Raw genomic sequence first — 21801 nt, 5'->3', positions numbered from 1 at the left:
AGCTAACAACTGTGGATATGGGGCTTTGGGTACAAAATGAGACCTGTCGGGAACCACATTGGCATCACTAGAAATTTTATCGGTTTCTTCAGTTAGTGGCTCCTTCTGGGGCTCATCTTGGGAACTAGAAGGTGGATCTACAGTATGTCCACTATTAGGCATGGCTACCTTATTGTCTACCGTTTTACCACTCCTAAGGGTTGTGACAGAATTCACTTGATTAAATGGTTTTGCACCTACTTCATTAACTCCTCTAGGGTTGGGTATCGGTTGACTAGGGAACTTACCTTTTTCTATTAGAGACTCATTGATCAGACTAACCTGGTCTTTCAATTCAGAAATGGCCTGACTATGTTCTTGTCCTATCCTATTACTAGCTTCTATGCTTTGTGAAAGCAATTGACGCATATTTTCAGTATTTTGAATAAACGAGGTGAGAGTTTCCTCTAGACTTAAGATTTTCTTATAAGACGGATTCTGAAACTGAGTTGACCCTGAAGTATTCTTAGTATAGCCAAAACCTGGGGGAACATTAGAATTACTAAACTGACCTTGTTCCTTAGACCATGAAAGGTTCGGATGGTTTCTCCAACCAGGATTATAGGTTTCTGAATATGGGTCAAACTTCTGACGGTTATCAAACCTAGTGTTATTATAGAGAGCATTGGCTTGCTCTTTATTATTCTGGAATTCCCAAAAAGGCTTTACTCTACCACTAGTGTGACCCAATTCTAAAGCTTCTAACATTTTTGCTATAGCAGCAATTTTGGCATCTGATTCATAGCCTCCTTCTACCCTATTAACGTTTCCTCTACCTAGAAGAATTTTTCTCTTGGGTTCCCTACAATATTCCCATTGTTGGGTTTTTTCGGCGATTTCATTCAAAAATTCCATCGCCGCATCAACAGTTTGGTTTTCAAAACCACCAGTGCATAGAGACTCAACCATGGTTGTTGTCGAATAATCTAAACCCTCATAAAGGATTTGAACTAGCCTAACATTTTCTAAACCATGATGAGGACATTGGGATAATAAGTCATTGAACCTTTCCAAATACCTATATAACGATTCTCCCTCCTGTTGAGAAAATGTGCAGATTTGCGTCCTAATAGACGATGTTTTGTGCCTAGGGAAAAACTTGTTCAAAAAGGCAGATGTAAGTTGTTCATATGTTTCTATTGAACCGGAAGACAAACTATATAGCCACGGTTTGGCTTTATCTTTCAGGGAAAAAGGAAATAACCTAAGTTTCAAAGCATCATCATCAAGGTCTCTAATCTTTAGGGTACTACAAATTTCCTCAAAATCCCTAACATGGAAGTATGGGTTTTCATTTTTTTTCCCTAAAAAGATTAGGAGCATCTGTAGGGTCCCAGGCCTAAGTTCATAATTTGCTTCAGTTTCGGCTAACCTGATACAAGAAGGACGAGTAATCCTAGTTGGGTTCAACAAAGCTTTCAAAGTTGCCATTGCTGGCACTATCGGAATATTTGGGATTCTATGCAATCACAAAACAAGGCTGACTCAACCAAATCAAACCTAATTTTCTAGCAAACAAAAAGCATGATGGTTCCACTTAGATTGTTTCTAGACCAACTTCTATTCTTTCGAAAAGTAACTCGTTACAATCTGAGCAAACCCCTATGGAATCAATCTGAGTCAAAGTAAGTTGAATCGAGGCGAGGGAAGCTCAGTGGAGCTTTGATACCCAAGGCTTCACCGGTTACAAGGCGACGCAGTCACGCATTCAACTCACTGAAACCATCATGAACTTCGAAGTATGCTCAAAAGAGTAACCAATATTTTTCGAACGACTTTCCTATTAAGCTCGTTACCCTATAGGTCTCGTTCTAGTCAAAATTTTAGGCTTGGGTTCGCGTTTGGTTTCGTTTTCCTAAGGCGGGCAAGAAGAGAACGGTGATGAAATCCGATCCCTTATCTTGTATGGCCAGTCTTTGCCCTTTACTAGGAAATTAAAGCAGCCGTTTTCAATTCCTCAGCATATATGCAAACAAAGGAATACAGTAAACCTGCTGACAGGGGATTCGCGGGTGTTTCGAGAAACTTACCTCCCGTACCAGACGGGCGAAGAACCGCTGAAGTCGACTCGGGCCACGACTCCTATGTCATGTACAAACCCGAGGGGCCGAGGAGATATCGTAATCACCGTCCTTCTCTGCACACAGTTTTTATTTAAACCAACCCTTCCGTAGGGTTTAAAAATAATAATGTCCCAGTCCAAAAATAAAGTCCAAAAAGTGTCCAAAAATAAAAAGAAAAATTACAAAAAATAAAACCCTATTTACAGTTTCTAAAAATAAACCAAAATAACTATATACAAAATCTTCTTCTTCACTCCTTTCGGATTCCTCTTTTCTTTCCTTCTTTGACGATGCTTTCCTTTTATAGCACTTTTTCTTTCCTTGTAGCTTCGCTCGAAATCTGAAAAGAATCAAAAAATACCAAAGGCGTAAAAGAGAACAAAAATTCTAAAAGAGATAAAATAAATCTAAAACCTAAAACCTAATACAAATCCGCGTCGGCGGTGCCAAAAATTGATGTAGTTTTGAAAGTGGTAGTAAAGTTCGTTCAACTCGGACTTGATAAGATTGGGTTCTAGACTTAAAATAAAAATAGAAAATATATATACAAAAGGTTTGTCTCAATGTCGAGAGAGACTGAGACTCAGGATTCCACCGAATTCCATTCATGTGATTCAAATAATAATTCCAATCAATTATAGATCAAATATTAAAAATATGGACTCTTATTCTTTGCCAAAAAATAGATTTTTTAAAAGCAATGATTGTAAATCAAAAGCATGATGTATCAAAAATACATAAACCAAGCATACACCATCAAACGAAATCACACCCATTCAATAAAAATCATAAATCGATTAAAAATCAATGCAAATAGTCATAAAAGAATTATTAGAATTACCACATGCGTGAAATAGGGCTTCCTTCGTCATCCCAGTGTTTGGGTTTAGCTCCTCATATTAATCAATTGCTCAAAATACATGTTTATAGCCCAAAAGTTGATTAAAAGATGAAATAGTGCTAAAGCGGTGAGTTTAAGACTGCCAGAAAGGGTCACAGAAGAACGATAAATTAAAAGTGCTGCTACGCTGTTGTTTTAAGACCGTCATCCGCTGGTCGTAGTCACTGTTGTAGAACGACTGTTAGTGAGGGTCTGTTCTTCGTGTTCTTCAGCAGCAGCAGCAGCAGCAGAAAAATATTTTGATCAAACTCTGATTTCTTCTTCTATGGCTCTCCTAAGGTTCCCAAACTTTCGACCCTCTTCTATATGACCCAACCAATCTATTTATATAAAAAATATCGATTAAATCTCTCCAGAATCTTCCAAAATCTCTTCCTTTCTCTTCACGGCAAAGTTGCGGCAATTTCGTGTTTTAGAGTTTCTACGCGTTTCTGAGCTTTCCTTTTGATTCTAAACTCTTCCTTAGATATATATGAATCTTTGGGAAGGTTTATAGCTCTTTAGTCTCTCTAGAATTTCCTAAAACAAGTCACACACGTGACTTTCCATATTTTGTTGTTGAGGTAAAAACCCGTCGATTGAGCCCAAGTTAATCGTTTCCAACACCCATATTAGATTCATATACCCATAAGGAGTCTATCCTATGAAAATCAGAGGTTTAGTCGACCTCAAACTCCTCCAAATCACGCACAACAAATCTGCCAGAGATGTTTCTCTTTTCCCGCCAATTTAAAAATTCAAAAGGTGAAGGTGACCTCCCCCTAGTAATTAGGTTACCCCTTATCCAGGGTGCTGGGGTCCGCATAACACTTTCCCTTGGGTGCCTTTATTAATTTTTCTGGGATGTTTTCAACACTTTTTCGGGGTTCCTCCGGGGTATTTCTGGGGTGTCTCTGGCATACTTCTGGGGTGCTTCTGGTACGTTATCTACGAAGGTTCAAATGCCACATTTTGAGTCAATTTCGCCGCAAAAGCTTATTTCTCCAAAAACACCTACAAAGACATAAAATAACCAAATAAGTACAAAATCGAGCACTAACAATATATACAATTGGGACAAATTAGACACAAAAATGTGTCTATCACTTTGGAGTACAGAGATCCTTTACCAGCACAACGATTAGAGAACTCTAACATCAGACGGATGCAATCCCCACTCAATTGGAAGATTGCTCGCGAAAATCCCGAGTGAGCGAGAATTTCATAGAACATAGGAATATCTGGGTCATAAAGAGGAATGGGGAGACCTGCGAGAATTTGACCTAGCGAAATTATGATTGATTGATCATCACAATATTGATCAGAGAATAGTTTGATAGAAAGAATTGATTTGGCACTTTCACCAGGAATGATAGAAAGTGTGAAACCTTTCTCTGCAAGATCTTTTTGGACGTCTTTTAAGTTTTTCTCATGTTTATGGCCACTTGGAGGCATATTTGAATATAGAGTATGGGAATGAATAAAAAGTAAGAAGATTGAAGAGGGAAAGATTACAGTAGCGGCACTTACGGAAGAACAATAAAGTTGCAGAGATGAGAGAGTAAAAAGAGAAGAGAAAGTAAAAAGAAAGTGGAAACAAGAGTAAGAAGAATATATAAAGAAGATTTTTTACTCGAAGAAATAAACACCATTAAGACGAAAAGACATGAGCGGTTTAAAAGCAGCGGTTACAGAAGACGTGTCAAGAAACAGATGGAAGAAAGAATACGTGTGATAAATGCAGAATATGAAGAGATGAACAGCTGCAGCATTCCTCACATCATTCTCTACTTTGCAGAGAAGATATGAGAAGAGGCAAGATGTAGGATCAGAATCTCGCAGCAATAATGCCTCAGTGAAATTATCAACAACACAACAGCGTCGCAGAACAACTTTAGAAATGACATAATAAACGACGTCAGCTAAAATCATGAGAAGAATGTAATGATTCTGCGAAAATAAGAGAGTTTGCGAGATTAATATTTGTAAGGTTGCGAGAATGTTGCAAGACATATCCGAAAATAAAGGACAGATTAGCTGTCATCCACTAGGTACTTCCCTATAAATAGTCGTTCAATTGTAAAGGAAAGGGAGAGGTATTTTTTTAGTAAGAAACAAGTAAATAGAAGAGAGAAAATCTAGAGCAGTGGTTATTCTTGATTCCTTTATCTTTTCTTGTAAGATTGTTCAAAAATTCATCAAAAAAATTAAGATTGTTAATCTAAAAATGAGTTGAATGTTAATGAAATCATATGAGGGGTGTAGTGTAGGATTTCCTGCAACTACAAAAGGAATTTAATGCAGTTATAAACTCATCCTTTTGTGAGAGATTTTTTCTGGAGACCTACTGATAGACGCATTTATGTGTGTATTTTGTTCTCAATGTTCTGTATTGTTAGACTCGATTAAATACTTATTGTGTTATTTTATGTTTTTGTAGATGTTTTTGGAAAAATAAGCTCTTGCGGCGAAATTGGCTCGAAAAGTGGTGTTTTACACCCTAGGATAGAGTACTAAAGACACCCCAGAAATGCACCGGAGGAACCCAGAAAAATTACTAAAGGCACCCCAAGGGACATGTGTTATTCGGACTCCAACAACGGATAAGGGGGCGACCACTGGATAAGGGGTGACCTTCTTCACAAATTCAAAAAAATATTTTGGCGGGAAAATATTTGCTCTTCACTGGCAGATTTTCTCGATTGCATTTGGACGTGATTTTGTGCGATTCAATCGCTGAAACTTTTTGGAAAGATGTGATATATCATAATAAAGATGGTATGGGTGTTTGGTTCGACCATAATTGGCTTGAATTGGCTAGGCAATCCACGAGATGGAAAAAGGGGAATACGTGCAGGGAAGAGTTGTTCACGGGATTCAGCGTGTTTGTACGTGTTTGGATGGAGTTGGGATGCTGTAGAAACTTGTTTGGAGTGTGTTCCACATCAACAGAAGCGCGGAAGAGGAATTAAAGGAAAGAGAATCCCGTATTTCTTTGAAAAGGGAAAGAAAATATCCCGAGTAAAAGAAGATTATTTGGGATTAATGGAGGAGATTCAACGCGTGTTTTTGGTTTAAATAGGTTCCCTGGGAGTCCTAGAGGGGGTGTCGAGAGTTAGCGGTCGAGAGTAGCTCAGAAGCAAGAAATCACGAGTTGATCAAACTCTGTTTCTGCTGCTGCTGATGATGAAGAACACCAAGAACACGAAGAACAGACTGGCGTAGACAGTCGTTAATCAACAGTGTCTAAGCCGCACACTGGAGGGTCGCAGTGCAGTCTCAACATCAACAGCACCTGTCTCTTATCGTTTTTTTTTGTGACACCTTCTGTGGGTCGTACATTCACTGTTTTACTCATTTTTATCATTTCAATCAACTTTTGAGCAACAAACATGTATGTTGAGCAAGTGATTAATATAAGAAGCTAAATCCCAACACTGGGACGACGGATGGAGCCCTATTTCACGCATGTGGTAATTTTAATAATTCTTTTTATGACTTTTGCACTTGTTTTTAATTGATTTATGGTTCGAATTAATTAGTTATCATTTTATTTGATGGGTCATGCTTGCTTAAATGTTTGATGTTCCATGCTTACGATTTATAACTAATATTTTGAGAATCTATATTGGCAAAGAATAAGAGTCCATATTTTTAATATTTGAGCTATAATTTCATGGAATTATTATTTGAATCACATGAATAGAATTTGGTGAAATTCTTAGTCCCAGTACCTCTCACCATTGTTAATATTTTTTTTGTATATAATTTTATTAAACCTTTAAATTTAATCTTCACAAATCTTTGAGTTCGAATCCTATTTACTACAACAACGACTCTCAAAAACTTTAATCAAAATGGCGCCGCCGCGGACTTGTGTATAGATTTATTTTTATTTTTTAATTATTTTTGTTCTTCTTTTCGTTTCTGGGTTTTTTGTCTTTTCCTTTCAGATTTTGGAAGTTGGAGCGAAAGAAAATTTTTCCAAAGTTTTTGGTGAATACTTAAAGACTGGAGTAAAAGGCAAAGCGAAAGGGGCGAAAGAAGAAGATTTTTTTATTTTGATAAAAAATAGAGAAAAAAAAAGAGAGAGATTTATTTATTTTTATTTTTTTAAGAGACTTTCCATTTTATTTTTTTATTTTTTTGTAATTATTATTATTATTTTTTGCATTTCTTTTCATTGGACTGGACTTTGGACAATTTATTTTAATTTTAAACCCTACGGAAGGGTTATATAAAATAAAAATAAAAATAAATATAAACTGTTTGCAGGGAAGGACGACGATTACAATATCGTCTCGTCCCCTCGGGTTCGCACACTGACACCGGAGTCAGTGGCCCGAGTCGACTACGGCGGTTCTTCGCCTGTCTGGTACGGGAGGTAAACTTCTAAACACCCGCGAATCTCCTGTCAGCGGGTTTACTGTCTGCCTTAAGGTGATTATATGTTGAGGACTGAACCGGCTGCTTTAATTTCCTAGTAAAGGGCAATAACTGGTCATATAAGATAAGGGTTCGGATTTCATCACCGTTCCCTTCTTGCCCGCCTTAGGTAAACGAAACCTAACGCGAACCCAAGCTTAAAATTTTATTAGAACGAGACCGATAGGGTAACGAGCTTAGTAGGAAAGTCGTTCGAAAAATATTGGTTACTCTTTTAGCATACTTCGAAGTTCATGATGGTTTCTGTAAGTTGAATGCGTGACTGCGCCGCCTTGTGATAGCAGTGAGGCCTTGGGTATCAAAGCTCCACTGAGCTTCCCTCGCCTCAATTCAACTTACTTTGACTCGGATTGATTCCAGAGGGGTTTGCTTAAATTGTAACGAATTCCATTTCGAAGGATTAGAAGCTGGTCTAGAAACAATCTAAGTGGAGCCATCATGCTTTTTGTTTGCTAGAAATCAGTAGGTTTGATTTGGTCGAGTCAGCCTTGTTTGTGATTGTGTAGAATTCCCTTGCAATTAAGAATGTCGAACTGGTATGACAGAAGCCAATACAATGAGTATCGATCTGAATTTGAATATGGACATCATCATTTTTATGACCATGGTGGGAATAGTAGTTGGGAACGCCAACCTTTTCAAGGTTATGGTTCATACCATGGTGATCCCAATTACTATCCACACGCGAATTGGTCTTACGAGCAAGAAAATCAGGAACACTGTAGTACTGGTTACTCGTTTTTGGAAACTAGTCCTGATTATGATATTTCTGAACCTGTTCCATCTCTAGAAGAGACCCAACAACGGATTGAAAGGACGTATAAACGTTTAGTTGCAATGAATAATTCAAAAGAAGAGTGTACACGATATTCTGAGATGATAAACGAGAGTGGTAAACGTATAAGTGTTATGCTCAGTGAAACTCAGGCACGTCTAGAGGCAGAAAATGAACAGTTGGCTAATGCTGCTCGAAATAATCTAAATTTCCAAAATAGGGTTTATAATTCTACCCTTGATATCAATAGTGAATATTTGCCTAATTTAGAGGACGAGGCTAGAATAAAACACACTACTTATTTAGATAAGGTTCAATCATCTTTGTACTATTATGATGATGAGGATAGTAGTAATGAAGAATCTGAAATATGTAGGCATAGTAATCAGGAATCTATTAATCCAATTGAGCTTTATAATGATTATATTATTTCTAGTTCAAATCCAAATAATTTTTATGATTATTCACCTATTCAAAAGGACGAGGATTTGATTAGGGATACCACCGTTTTAGACGATGTAGTTTTTCCTTTTGATTACGAAGCCGATAGTGGTTTAGAGGAACGGGTTTATTCCGGAAATGTTGTTTTAGAGTCTAGCGACTTAGAAACAATAGTATTAGATGAAAAAGATATACCCGTAGAGATGAGTGAGGATGAACTCGACTTAGAAGAATCAATTGACCATTTTCGGGAATCCGATGACCTAGAAATTAGGGAAGTTGTGACTAGTCTTTCTAGAGACACAGAAAACTCTAAGTTTGGGGGTGATTATCATTCTCCGTGTGATTTAACTCTTAAAAAGTTCCCTCGTGTAGGACTTGACATTTGTGCCTCAACCATCTTACAAGATTATCTTCGTATACTTTTTCCCGAACCTAATGATGTCCAAAGAGAAGCTCAGTTGTTAGAAACCCATCCTCTGGTTGATGTGGTTGACCCAGGCTATGATACCAAGATTGACTTTGTTTTCCCACCAACAAATTTTCTTCCAATTGTGGGAACATTTGATTTTAAGATGTGTCAATTATTAAGTTTTGAGACTAAACCTAATTATTTTAGGAGATTAGGGTCGACATATCTGTTTAAGGAAGACTATCACTCTCTGGCTTGTGGCAGTCTCCTTTTGTCAGCTCTTTTTGGTTTTAAAGACCCACAGTTATTCCGATTACTGTTATACGGTTCGAGTTGACTAAACCTTTTTTTTAGTCTGGCTGAAGACTTTAAACTTAGCTTTTCTTGGGAGGTAACCCAATCTCATGCAACCAGGTAATATCCTTCCTTAACTCTTTTACTTGAAATGGTAACAGTTTCTCCTTGTTCATGTTTTTAATTTTATCTTTAGAACATTGAGGACAATGTTAGATTTAAGTTTGGGGGTATTGGGAGAAACTTTTTAGTTGCATAATAAATAAACTCCAGAACCTAGAAATTTATGCTTATTTAGGATGCCACTAACCAATCTAAGTGGATGAAAGCATTTTGGTTTTAGGAGTTGAGGGACCAATCTGATTAGATGGAAACATCTGAAGATTTTATTCATAAAAGCACAGATCTCAGGTGTTAGAAAAAGAAAACATGGTAGTTTCGCCATATCCTCGTGATGGAAACATCGAAAGAATCCTGATCACTTTTTTTTTTACCATTACTAGGGTGAAATAGAGTGACTGAGATGAAAAAAAAAATTGAGACCAGAACACCAGACCAACCGGAATAAATACAATAAAGTCGACCACTGGTACCCTTGTATATGCCAGCTGAGTTGACCTAGAGTTAGGATTATCGACCACTGGTTCCCTTGTATTTGCCAGTGTGTTGATATTAGTCCAGACAAGTATCTCAGTCCATTAGGATAGGTTCACCTTAGTCAACATCATCCACATTTTTCTCTACATCCATCTTCTTAATCTATCCATGTGATTGGTTGACTCCGGTTTATGATGTCCAGAAACTATCTGAGTAGAGCTCTGTCACTTTATATGAATTTTAGTATGCTTGAGTGCAAACTCGTGTACAACAATTGGAATTTCGCATCAGGGTACTTCCTCCTGTAGTCAATAAGTATGCCAACCAAGGAGATTCTTTAGTGTCTTCCAAGGTTCTGCATAGATAGCTAGGGTCTGGAGTAATGGTTTTGTGGGCACACCTCTGGTAAACCCTCCCGAGATTAACTCGGTTTTATTTATTTTTTATTAGTTTTGCTCGAGGACTAGCAAATAATAAGTTTGGGGGTATTTGATTGACACATTTGTGTGTCTATTTTGTTCTCAATGTTATGTATTGTTAGACTCGATTAAATATTTATTGTGTTATTTTATGTTTTTGTAGATGTTTTTGGAAAAATAAGCTCTTGCGGCGAAATTGGCTCGAAAAGTGGTGTTTTACACCCTAGGATAGAGTACTAAAGACACCCCAGAAATGCACCGGAGGAACCCAGAAAAATTACTAAAGGCACCCCAAGGGACATGTGTTATTCCGACTCCAGCAACGGATAAGGGGGCGACCACTGGATAAGGGGTGACCTTCTTCACAAATTCAAAAAAAATATTTTGGCGGGAAAATATTTGCTCTTCACTGGCAGATTTTCTCGATTGCATTTGGACGTGATTCAATCGCTGAAACTTTGTGGAAAGATGTGATATATCATAATAAAGATGGTATGGGTGTTTGGTTCGACCATAATTGGCTTGAATTGGCTAGGCAATCCACGAGCTGGAAAAAGGGGAATACGTGCAGGGAAGAGTTGTTCACGGGATTCAGCGTGTTTGTACATGTTTGGATGGAGTTGGGATGCTTTAGAAACTTGTTTGGAGTGTGTTCCACATCAACAGAAGCGCGGAAGAGGAATTAATGGAAAGAGAATCCCGTATTTCTTTGAAAAAGGAAAGAAAATATCCCGAGTAAAAAAAGATTATTTGGGATTAATGGAGGAGATTCAACGCGTGTTTTTGGTTTAAATAGGTTCCCTGGGAGTCCTAGAGGGGGTGTCGAGAGTTGGAGATCGAGAGGATAGCTCAGGAGCAAGAAATCACGAGTTGATCAAACTCTGTTTCTGCTGCTGATGATGATGAAGAACACCAAGAACACGAAGAACAGACTGGCGTAGACAGTCTTTAATCAACAGTGTCTAAGACGCACACTGGAGGGTCGCAGTGCAGTCTCAACATCAGCAGCACCTGTCTCTTATCGTTCTTTTTGTGACACCTTCTGTGGGTCGTACATTCACTGTTTTACTCATTTTTATCATTTTAATCAACTTTTGAGCAACAAACATGTATTTTGAGCAAGTGATTAATATGAGAAGCTAAATGCCAACACTGGGACGACAGATGGAGCCCTATTTCACGCATGTGGTAATTTTAATAATTCTTTTTATGACTTTTGCACTTGTTTTTAATTGATTTATGGTTCGAATTAATTAGTTATCATTTTATTTGATGGGTCATGCTTGCTTAAATGTTTGATGTTCCATGCTTACAATTTATAACTAATATTTTGAGAATCTATATTGGCAAAGAATAAGAGTCCATATTTTTAATATTTGAGCTATAATTGCATGGAATTATTATTTGAATCACATGAATGGAATTTGGTGAAATTCTTAGTCCCGGTACCTCTCACCATTGTTAATATTTTTTTTGTATATAATTTTATTAAACCTTTAAATTTAATCTTCACAAATCTTTGAGTTCGAATCCTATTTACTACAACAACGACTCTCAAAAACTCTAATCACTTACACATTTCATCTCCCCTTTGGCGAGATGTCAATTATTCCTGATGATGCACAAAAGATTAGTGGTCTTAAAATGAAGGGGGAAATGTGAAATCTGAGGTTTATGAAATGACTTGGGATGAGTTGTATGTACTGGCTGAGGAAACTCTAGGTTGGCCAAAAGACAAGACAAAATTGGGGTTTGCCTGCGCTACTAAACTGGTGAAGTTTGTGGATTCTAGCACAAAGAATTTGAAGAAAATCAAGTTCACCGCTTTGAAAAGTATTTTTGGAGACACAAATCAGAAAATTTCAAAGGGAGAGTTGCTTACTTTCTTCCCGCCTCTCTCATAAACCATCTCAACCTGCTCCTTTCGGCTTTGTCTACCTTTAAATAGGACGCAATTTATTTTCAAACCATGTTCGTCAGCCCATTGAACAGTTTCATCTCGAGTTTTCCACGTCTACATATCCACAAGTACAAAAGTTAAGTTTTATTAATGATTTTGAATACAACATACTTGAAAATTAATAAAAACATAAATTAGATTACCTACCAAGTCAGTTTGGAAGTGATCTTTAGTATCTTCATGAATGACATCAACAGCCGGTGGTTGATCCTCCATAGTTTTCATTTCAGGAATAATCTACAATAATAACACATAGGCTTTGGGTTAGGTTCGGCTCATACACAATACAATTTGAAAATCGAGCTCCTGAGTTCGGCTCATTCGTGTTTGACTTTTAAAGCCGAACTACTTGTCATGTATGGATTCGACTTATTGGGCACTAATATTATAAGCTGAACCATCAAACATGAAATTTATGAAAACAAAAATATATGTTCGACTGGATCACGTGTGAGCCGAACATTACACTGTAACTCATACATTTCTTTGTATATGGTTCGGCTTATATTAGCACATCCTATTGAAGCCGAACAGTGGAAATTATTTGGCGCGAAAATAATTGAGTGACAGTTCGGCTTAGAAATATTTCAATCGCACAAACCGAACTGTTCTTATTTATCAAGGTTCGGCATACATAGTATCTGCCGAAGCTAACTCTGTTGCGCCAAGCTACATACAAAATCAAAAAATTTGGTGAAATCAAACTACAAAACGGACATTAAACAACGTCTACAACCATACTGTGTATTATTAGCATTGGGTTCCTCATCCATGTACTCATCTTCGGGATTTGGCTCCAAAAAGTCATCATCTTGAGCTGGAGAAAAAACTTTAGTTTGAGATTGAGTTTAGGTAAAATCATTTTCATAATCCAACAAATATCTTCGGATCTCCATCGTAATTGATATGTATTTTCTTAGGTTTACGTAATGAAGATTCACCTTCCTCACTCGAATTTGGATCACACATCTATCAACAATCACAAATATCTCAAAAAAAAAAAAAAAATCTCTCCTCCTCCTCCTCCTTCCTCCCTCCTCCTCCTCCTCCTCTCCTTCTTCTTAAATAACTCACTAACTCTCTTTCAAAAGAAAATTATTATCCTAAATTAATACTAACCTAACTACAATCATTAACAACTAATAAAATTAACACTAATCATTTATCCTAAATTAATACTAACCTAATTACAATCAGTAACAACTAATTAATAAAATTTACACTAATTTATACTAATTATTCAAGGGTATTTTCGCATTTATGAAAATAGGTTGGATAAGGGACACCCTAGAAACAGTTATTTCCAACCCTGTTTTTGTCTTATTCAAGAGGCCCCAAAATATTCATGTATGCCCCAAATGATGGTTCAAGAAGAAAAGAGGTCATCTTTTGTAAATGGTCTCCCTTCTAAATAGTTTTAAGTTGGTAAAAGGAAAGCTCATGTGTTCAAACCATAAAAGACTTTTAAGTTTTATGACACTTGGAAAAAGGAAAGCTCATGTGTTCAAACCATAAAAGACTTTTAAGTTTTATGACACTTGGAAAAAGGAAAGCTCATGTGTTCAAACCATAAAAGACTCTTGGGATCATATCATTAGAGAAAATCCAACTCAGTCTTTGATTCTACACCTCAATATTTACAAACCAATTTAGACTTCTGGAAGAATAATATTTTTGGCCTCCCTTCTAAACAAATTAAACAAACTTTGTCTCAAATTAGTAATCTGAATAACTCTACCTTTATATACAAGAAGAAAGAAAAACTTAGAGGTAAACTTTCTTTGCTAGAAAATCTCTATGCTAATCAAGAAGCCATAGCAAAGCATCAATCTAGAGATAACATGGTCAACCTATGAGGAAAAAATACTAAATACTTCTGTACTAAGACTATGAAGAGAAGAAAATGGAACAACATTGAATGTCTTAGAAGGAGTGATAATGAAATTACTTTCAAAATAGATGAAATGCAAAAATCACTTTATGATTTTTTCCTCAATCTCTTCTCTGCTCCCTCTCCTCTCCCAACTCCTAATCTTAACTTATTCAAAAACATTCCTCCTTGTGTTTCCTTTGAGGATAATCTTCTTTTAAACTTTATTCCTTCTGCCGATGAAATTTGGTCAGTCATTAAAAAGTTGAAACCTAACAAATCCCCTGGACCTGATGGCTTTCCAGCTAGTTTCTTTAAACTAAATTGGGAAACTTTGGGAGAACAAGTAGTGTCTTCTATTCAGCATTTTTTTGAATCAGGAGTGATGCATCCTGAATTCAACAAAACCTTTCTATTCCTCATCCCTAAGAGTCGGCATTCTATAAATCCTAGTGGCTTTAGACCTATTGGTCTTTGTAACACAATTTACAAGATTATAGCTAAAATTTTAACCAATAGGATTAAACCCCTTCTTAACTCTATCATATCCCCATTCCAAGCAGCTTTCCTTTCTAAAAGGAAAATCTCTGACAATATCATAATTTCCCAAGAGATAATTCACTCTTCCAAGAAAAAGAAAGTGAAACATGCTGGAGTGGGAATCAAGATTGATATGTCAAAGGCTTTTGATAGAGTGGATTGGGATTTTTTAGTTACAACCATGAAAGCTTTTGGATTTAACAACAACTTTTGTAGTCTTATTTACCAATGTGTTTCAACTACATCCATTGCAGTCTTACTCAATGACAGTCCTGGAGAATATTCCAAGCCTTCTAGGTGTCTTAGACAAGGAGATCCTCTCTCTCCTTATTTGTTCATTATATGCATGGAATTTTTTTTTCTAGATTGCTTCTGGCTAGTGAAGAAGAAAAACTTATAAATGGTGTTAAAATAACCCCCAAGAATAGCCCCAAATCACATCTATTTTTTGCAGATGACTGTCTTCTTTTCATTAGAGCTGACTTTAGAGAATGTCATAATCTTTTATCTTTACTTGATTCCTTTGGTAAAGCTTCTGGGCAGTTAACAAATTTTGAAAAATCTGGGACTTTTTTCAATAAAAAAGTTCAACTTAAACACCAGAGAATGATTAGCAAAATCCTGAAAATTAAGAAAATTAATCCTCAAGATTATTACTTAGGAACCCCAATATTTATAATTAAAGCAAAAAATCAAACTCTTTGAGAGTTTGGTTGAGAAAATGGAACACAAAATCCAAGGTTGGATGGGCAAGATTCTACCCCAAAGTAGTAAGTTAATTCTTAACAAGTCTTCTTTGGCAAGTATGGCTAGCTATCAAATGAGTTGTTTCATTTTACCAAAGAAAGTCACTAATAAAATATATTCCCTTCAGAGGGATTTTTGGTGGGGCAAGGAAATAGATTACAAGGGTTATTATCCTAAATCCTATTCTTGTCTCTGTAAACCAAAAAACAAAGGAGGACTAGGTTTTAGAAATGCTCATACTTTCAACTTAGCTATGATAACTAAGTTAGCTTGGAGAATTCTAACAGAACCTAATGCTTTATGGGTAACCCAATTAAAACCTAGATACTTCAGAAGTACCTCTGTGTTCAAAGCCAAAATCCCAACAACTAGCTCTTGGATTTGGAAATGTATCATCAAAGGCATACATCATATTGAACAAAACAACATTTGGGAAATTAGAGATGGAATTAGTACTAATATCTGGACTGATAGATGGATATAATGAATTTAGAATCTAATCTAAGTAGCTTTAGAACTACTAGTAACTCACACTTAACACTTGTGAAGGACCTGATTGATCCTTTCACTAAGAAGTGGAACTCAACCTTAATCTTTGAAATGTTTCCTGATTATATTGCTAGGAAAATTATCAGCATTAGAATAGTCAAAGATAAACTTGATACTCTTATATGGATGCTTACAAAATATGGGGTTTTTACAGTGAAATCCATGTACAATAAGCTCACTGAAAGAACTGTGAATCATTACAACTTAGGACAGCCGGATGCCTTTTGGAAAAGCTTATGGGAACTTAAAGTTTCCCAAAGAATTAAAATCTTTATTTGGAAATGTCTGCAGGGTGCTCTCTCAACAAATCTGAAACTATCTTCATTCATGGAAGATATTCATCCTAACTGCTCTTTTGGTTGCAATGTGGCAGAATCTGTAGAACATTTGTTTATATCTTGTCCTTATGCTAAATCTGTATGAGCTGCAGAAGCATCCCCTATGGTCCTTAACATACACAGTTCTACATCTTTTTTAGATATTCGCAAGGCTTGGATAGGAAAAAAAAGATCCTAATATACCTGTAGAAATCATTTTGACAAAAACATGGTTTATTTGGAAAGAAAGATGTAATAGAGTCTTTGAACAAAAACAACAAACTAGTGCCCAATTAGGCTTAGAAATACAAAGATAAATAGACTACTGGTACAAGGATGATATCCCAACAAGACTCTCAACGCTAAATAAAACTAAGAGACATGGCTGGATACCGCCTAGGAAAGATCAACTTAAACTCAACATAGATGCATCTTGGATCTCTTTGAATTTGCCTGCAGGTTTTTCTTTAATTTTTAGGAATGATGAGGGGACTTCAAAATTGGCAGAGCAGGACCATTCACAACTTCTACCTCTGAAGAAGTGAAAGCCTTAGGATTACTTCAAGGAGCGCAATGGGCAGCTGAGGAAGGACTGTCAAACTTTTCAGTAGAAGGAGACTGAAAAAATCTCTTTGATTACCTGAATGGAAGAGAATCTCAATTGGAATGGCAGAATCAGTCTATTTTGGATGAAGTTAAAAACATTTTCAATTCTTGTCAAAAAGTTTTGGGTTTTCAATTTGCCCCATGAACAACAAACAATGCGGCAGATATTCTGGCAAAGGAAGCAAAATCCTTTAGCAACGTTCTTAACTGGGAGAATGTTTCCCCTTCTTGTATTAAATTTGCTTTAGAAGTAGATAAATCAAATGTTCGAGTGGTTTCCAATAACTCAACATTCGATGGCTCTACTCTCGGAAAATGTAAGGGTTACTAACTCCCAAAGTTGGTTCTTTTGGAAACCCAACAATACGAGGATCTAGGCAATGGCCTTGCCTAGCTGGCCAGGCCTATAAGGCTATAGCCGGCTCTGGTTCAATATACCTTTTCAGCAGTGATCAGCTGAAAATTAAGCCCCAAAAGGCGTATAACAGAACAGAAATCCACAAATACAATACATAGAAACGTATAGAAATTCTCGCATGAATAGCAGTTATAATATACAAAAACCAAACATGCCATGCAACTTTGATAGGGCAGATTGGTTAATCAAGAAGAAAAAGACACACCATTCAATACATTGTCTAAAACATCATCATCTCTTTGTTATAAAGTACCCGACGATTCTGATCCACGACTACTTCCTTGCGCACCTGATCTTTAATTCATAGCATATTTCTGGGTCCATGCTCTTGCTGTTTCTTCATACCGGTTTCTTTGGTTCTTGTAGATGTGGGCTATTTCAGGAACGAGGGGATCGTCAGGGTTTGGATCGGTCAGGAGTGAACAGATGGAGAGAAGGACCTTTGAGATCGTTAATGCTGGGCTCCACTGCTCCTTCAGAATGTCAAGACATATACTGCCGTTGGAGTTAATGTTAGGGTGATAAACCTGCATGGCAAATAAAAGTACGCATAGCTTTATTAATCAAATCAAATGTTTCGCAGACAAAGAGTTGAAAATGATGGAGTTTTGTTTAGGATAGACATAAAGGATGATTTAGATTTGAATAAGTGAAACACAAAGAAATGGCAAGAGTCAGCAAAACCAAGAAAACATGCTGTGCTAAAATTAGAAATTCAATAAACCTCATAAAACACGGAAATATTTACACACACAAGAATGCACGGAAAACGGATTACAACTATGCTGGCATTTTAATGTAGTCAAATGATACACCTTCAACGTGACCAGACCTTAGAGTATGCCTGTATGGTAATGACAACAAAGAGTAACACTAACAATTAGTAAGTCCAAACAAATATTAAACTTCACTTCTTAAAGAGATAAAATCATCACCACGGAATAATTTTGTTTCACCAAAATCCCAACTAATCGTCATTCAATTAAACTAGTACATAAATCAAGAGACTGAGAGAGTATTCCAACAGATGATGCTGATCATGCCATGTGACTAATATTAAGTATCGCATACATGTTAGTGAGTCTTGAAACCTTTGCAAGGGTTTCTTGCATGTTTTAAGCTTTCACAGTCACACATGTAGATTTACTGAACATGTGGCTTTTTAAGAGCTCAAACTAGTAGAGTGAGTTGCCCATGTTACAAATTTATGCAGCATCTTGTAAGCTCTTTCTTGTTTTCTTTTCTTTTTTCTTTTTTCTTTTTTTTTTTTTTTGATCGATAAAGAATTTGGTGCCGAAATCAGGTCACCTGGAGAGGTCTCTGCTATGCACAATACTATAAAGTTCACCTTTAGTAATTGAGATGTGCTACTCCAACTAAGCATGAAAAAGGATTAACTTGGCAAAAGCTATCTGACATAGGATATTACACCAAAAAGCAATTAAAGGAGAACCAGTCCAATATAGGGTGCTCTAATACCTAGAAACTTCAGAAGAAGAAGCTACTGATACATGATAACATTCAAGCTTAGTTCCATGTGAAACCCATATCAATAAAGATGTATACAGGGCTTACCCAACAACGTAGTGCTGAAATGTATTTTATTCAGGAGCCAACATACTTGGACATATTCAATAGGGTTGAATTTGAAGACATTGTTTTCAATGGAAGTTGCAAAGACTGTAAGTTACTACTGGGTCGACTGAGCTCATGAATCACGATAGTTCGGCGGTAACTGTATTTAACTTTTACTCCCTTCTCTTTCTCTCAATGTTACTTAATATTCTTCCAGAATAGATAGATAAAATATTAGTATATATTAACATATTTACCACTTCAAATCTAAACTCACTACTTAGATTAGGCCCAAGAAAACTGTTCTTGGAAAGAAAAAACTCAATCGGACCTGACAGACAATAGGAAATATTCTTCAGAATTGCACCAACAGAATAATAACTAACTAACTATTAACCAAGAGATACCTCAAAAGGCTAAGATTTGCTGAAAAGGCCCTTCAGTTTCTTACAAGAACTATGTTTGGCGTGTCTAAGAATTGTGGTGACTACGTAGCAATTATCTTACATTGACTAGTTCATCCTGTATGCTGATTGATGATGGAGTCAAGGGGAATCAGTTCATTTCTAAAAGGCTTACCAATTCTTTTATCTAAGTCGCTCCCAATCATTAATTCAGTTTGCTTAAGGCCTGCTTACTCTTTGTGGGCATTTAATCCTCACAGTTGCGTAAATTATAACCATTCAATAAATTCTCCAAAAGGGAGACGAGTTCATTGAATTGAAAGAATTGAATGAGCTTAAAATAAACTAATAACCAGTAATTAAAGCACAACTTGACATAAACAGCTGTATTGATTGCTCATTCTCTAGTGGCTTAATGAATTACCTTTGTCTGGAAGTTGACCTTGGGCGGCTTGAACGGATAATCTGGTGGGAAATGAATCATGACAAAGAAAACACCTCCAGCATAAGGACTATCAGAGGGTCCCATGATAGTCGCTTGCCAGTGGAATAAGTCTTCCCCGGCAGGTCCAGCACTGCATGATGTTGGTGGATCTCTCTGTAAATCCTGTAGCTCCTTCTGAATCCTTTTGCTAGCCATTAAAAACCTTCTTTTCTAGTTTACAAAATTCAACATCAGAAAACACATAACTAAAATTAACATGAATCGAAGGAAAATAATTGAGATCCTTATGAAACTGAACTAATGATCTAATCTACAAATGAAGAAAGCACCAGTTGTTACCTGGAAAATCTCAAAAGAGGAAACTGAAACGAACGGAGAGAAAATATCTAAAAAATTGAAATAAATATCAAAGAGAGGGGATGGAAAAGACAAAGAATCTTATCTAAAGGAGAGGCGAACAAACAAAAAGAAGAAAAAAGAGTTATTTTTTTCTCATTTCAATGCATAAAACCTACGCAACCTTAAAAAGATAAGTTGACGAAAAAAAATCAATAAAATTATCAAACAGATTTGGAGTTAAAAGGTTCGAAAACAAAGAACTTGCTTAATTTCTTTCAGTTACTAGTTTGATGGCGAATGTAATTATGAATCTGGGTTGGAAGGAGAAGCTTCTGCAATGGCGGATTTGAAAGATACTTTTGAAACTTGACAAACTCTTTTATGTCCCAAGAGAGAGAGAGTGAAATTGATAACGTATTGGAAGCCTAGTTAGCAATTCGGGATTCGGCAAACGTACGGAACGGCAAACGTACGAGTATTATACGGTTTTGTAAAATTCAGATTCGGTCCAAAATTCGGTCAACGGGACGTGATTCGTCATTAATTCGGAACGGCATACGTACGTGTATAATTCGATTTATAAATGTGAGTTCGGCTCTGAAAATTCGGTATCTATATATAACAAATAATTTGTATTTATAAGGTCATAGACCAATTTTTATGCATATGTGTGAGTTATTTAAGGAAAAATAAACTCAATATGATGATATTAATAATATATACAACATTAGTTATCCAAAAGGACGTCGTATGGTGGTTTAGATGCTTGGTTAGTGAGTTTGAGATCTCTCTCACCTTCACCTTCAAATCTCTTCAGTCGTTTTTATTTCATAAAAATTACAACACGTCTAATATTCGGTCGTGTATGTTCGGGAGGCAGTAAAGCCCAAAAAGTGGAGTCTTTGAAAAGTAAAAGCTAAAGAATTTATGACGAATTAAGCGGACGTATCATTCGGGATACGTAAAATTCGTGAACGATTCGCGAATAATCCGGGAATGCCACATAATACGCGACTTGGATTCGGAGTTGCAAACGTACGTGAATAAGACGGTAAAATTCGTGATACGGAAAAATTCGCGAATGATTCGCGAATCATTCGCGAACTTACTAACTAGGATTGGAAGACAGAGATTTTTACTTACTCGAGGAAGGGCAAAACCGCAGCTGTCAGTCACATTCAAACCACTTGCTTATTTACTGTGTGATTTTAATATCAACTGTTTCTTGACTTTTTAATCTTCAGAATATGTCAAGGATCAGGGTGTTTTAAAGCAAGGGCGTTCCTTTATACACCCCATAAAATACTAGCAATACCCCCATGGGTAGTGATGTTAGTTATAACTAGAAAGTCATGAAATTGAATGAAATTTTTAATACCGATACCCCTTCCGAAAAGAATTAATATTACCATACATAAAATCCTAAAAAATAAAACGGAAAATCATAGCGAAGATTTGCGGCAGAAATTAGAGATTCATGAAAGAAAACTAGAGTCTGGTTTGGTAGTTTTGGTTCAGCTGTTAAAGCTTAGGATATTGTTGTTCGTAATCTAAGGGGTCCGAAAACTAAAACCAATCTCCCATCTTCACCGATTAACAATAGCATCAACAAAATCACGATGTATTCTTCTTCTTAACAATGATTATGGTATATTCTTCTTCTTT

At 36.4% G+C, this 21801-nt stretch overlaps 1 protein-coding gene across 4 annotated transcripts; it reads right to left on the bottom strand.

Moving 5' to 3' along the window:
- Window positions 1-17442: 17442 nt before the first annotated feature.
- LOC113297040 (ubiquitin-conjugating enzyme E2 5A-like) lies at window positions 17443-20522 on the bottom strand. Of its 4 annotated transcripts, none has more exons than XM_026545435.1 (3): window positions 20137-20522; window positions 19777-20002; window positions 17443-17900 (listed from the first exon to the last, which is right to left on the bottom strand). In XM_026545435.1, exons 2-3 carry the CDS (start codon window positions 19990-19992, stop codon window positions 17670-17672), a joined length of 447 nt encoding a protein of 148 aa, XP_026401220.1. In that variant the 5' UTR covers window positions 19993-20002; window positions 20137-20522; the 3' UTR covers window positions 17443-17669. The 4 variants fall into 4 exon arrangements, with proteins under 4 accessions (XP_026401220.1, XP_026401218.1, XP_026401221.1 ...); XM_026545433.1 differs by having other exon boundaries at window positions 19777-20007; window positions 20137-20517; XM_026545436.1 differs by having other exon boundaries at window positions 19777-20007; window positions 20402-20512.
- Window positions 20523-21801: the final 1279 nt, after the last annotated feature.

The sequence above is a fragment of the Papaver somniferum genome, chromosome 7 (genome assembly GCF_003573695.1).
Source record: "Papaver somniferum cultivar HN1 chromosome 7, ASM357369v1, whole genome shotgun sequence".
NCBI classification, from domain to species: Eukaryota; Viridiplantae; Streptophyta; class Magnoliopsida; order Ranunculales; family Papaveraceae; genus Papaver; species Papaver somniferum.
This window is presented reverse-complemented; position numbering and strand designations above follow the sequence as displayed.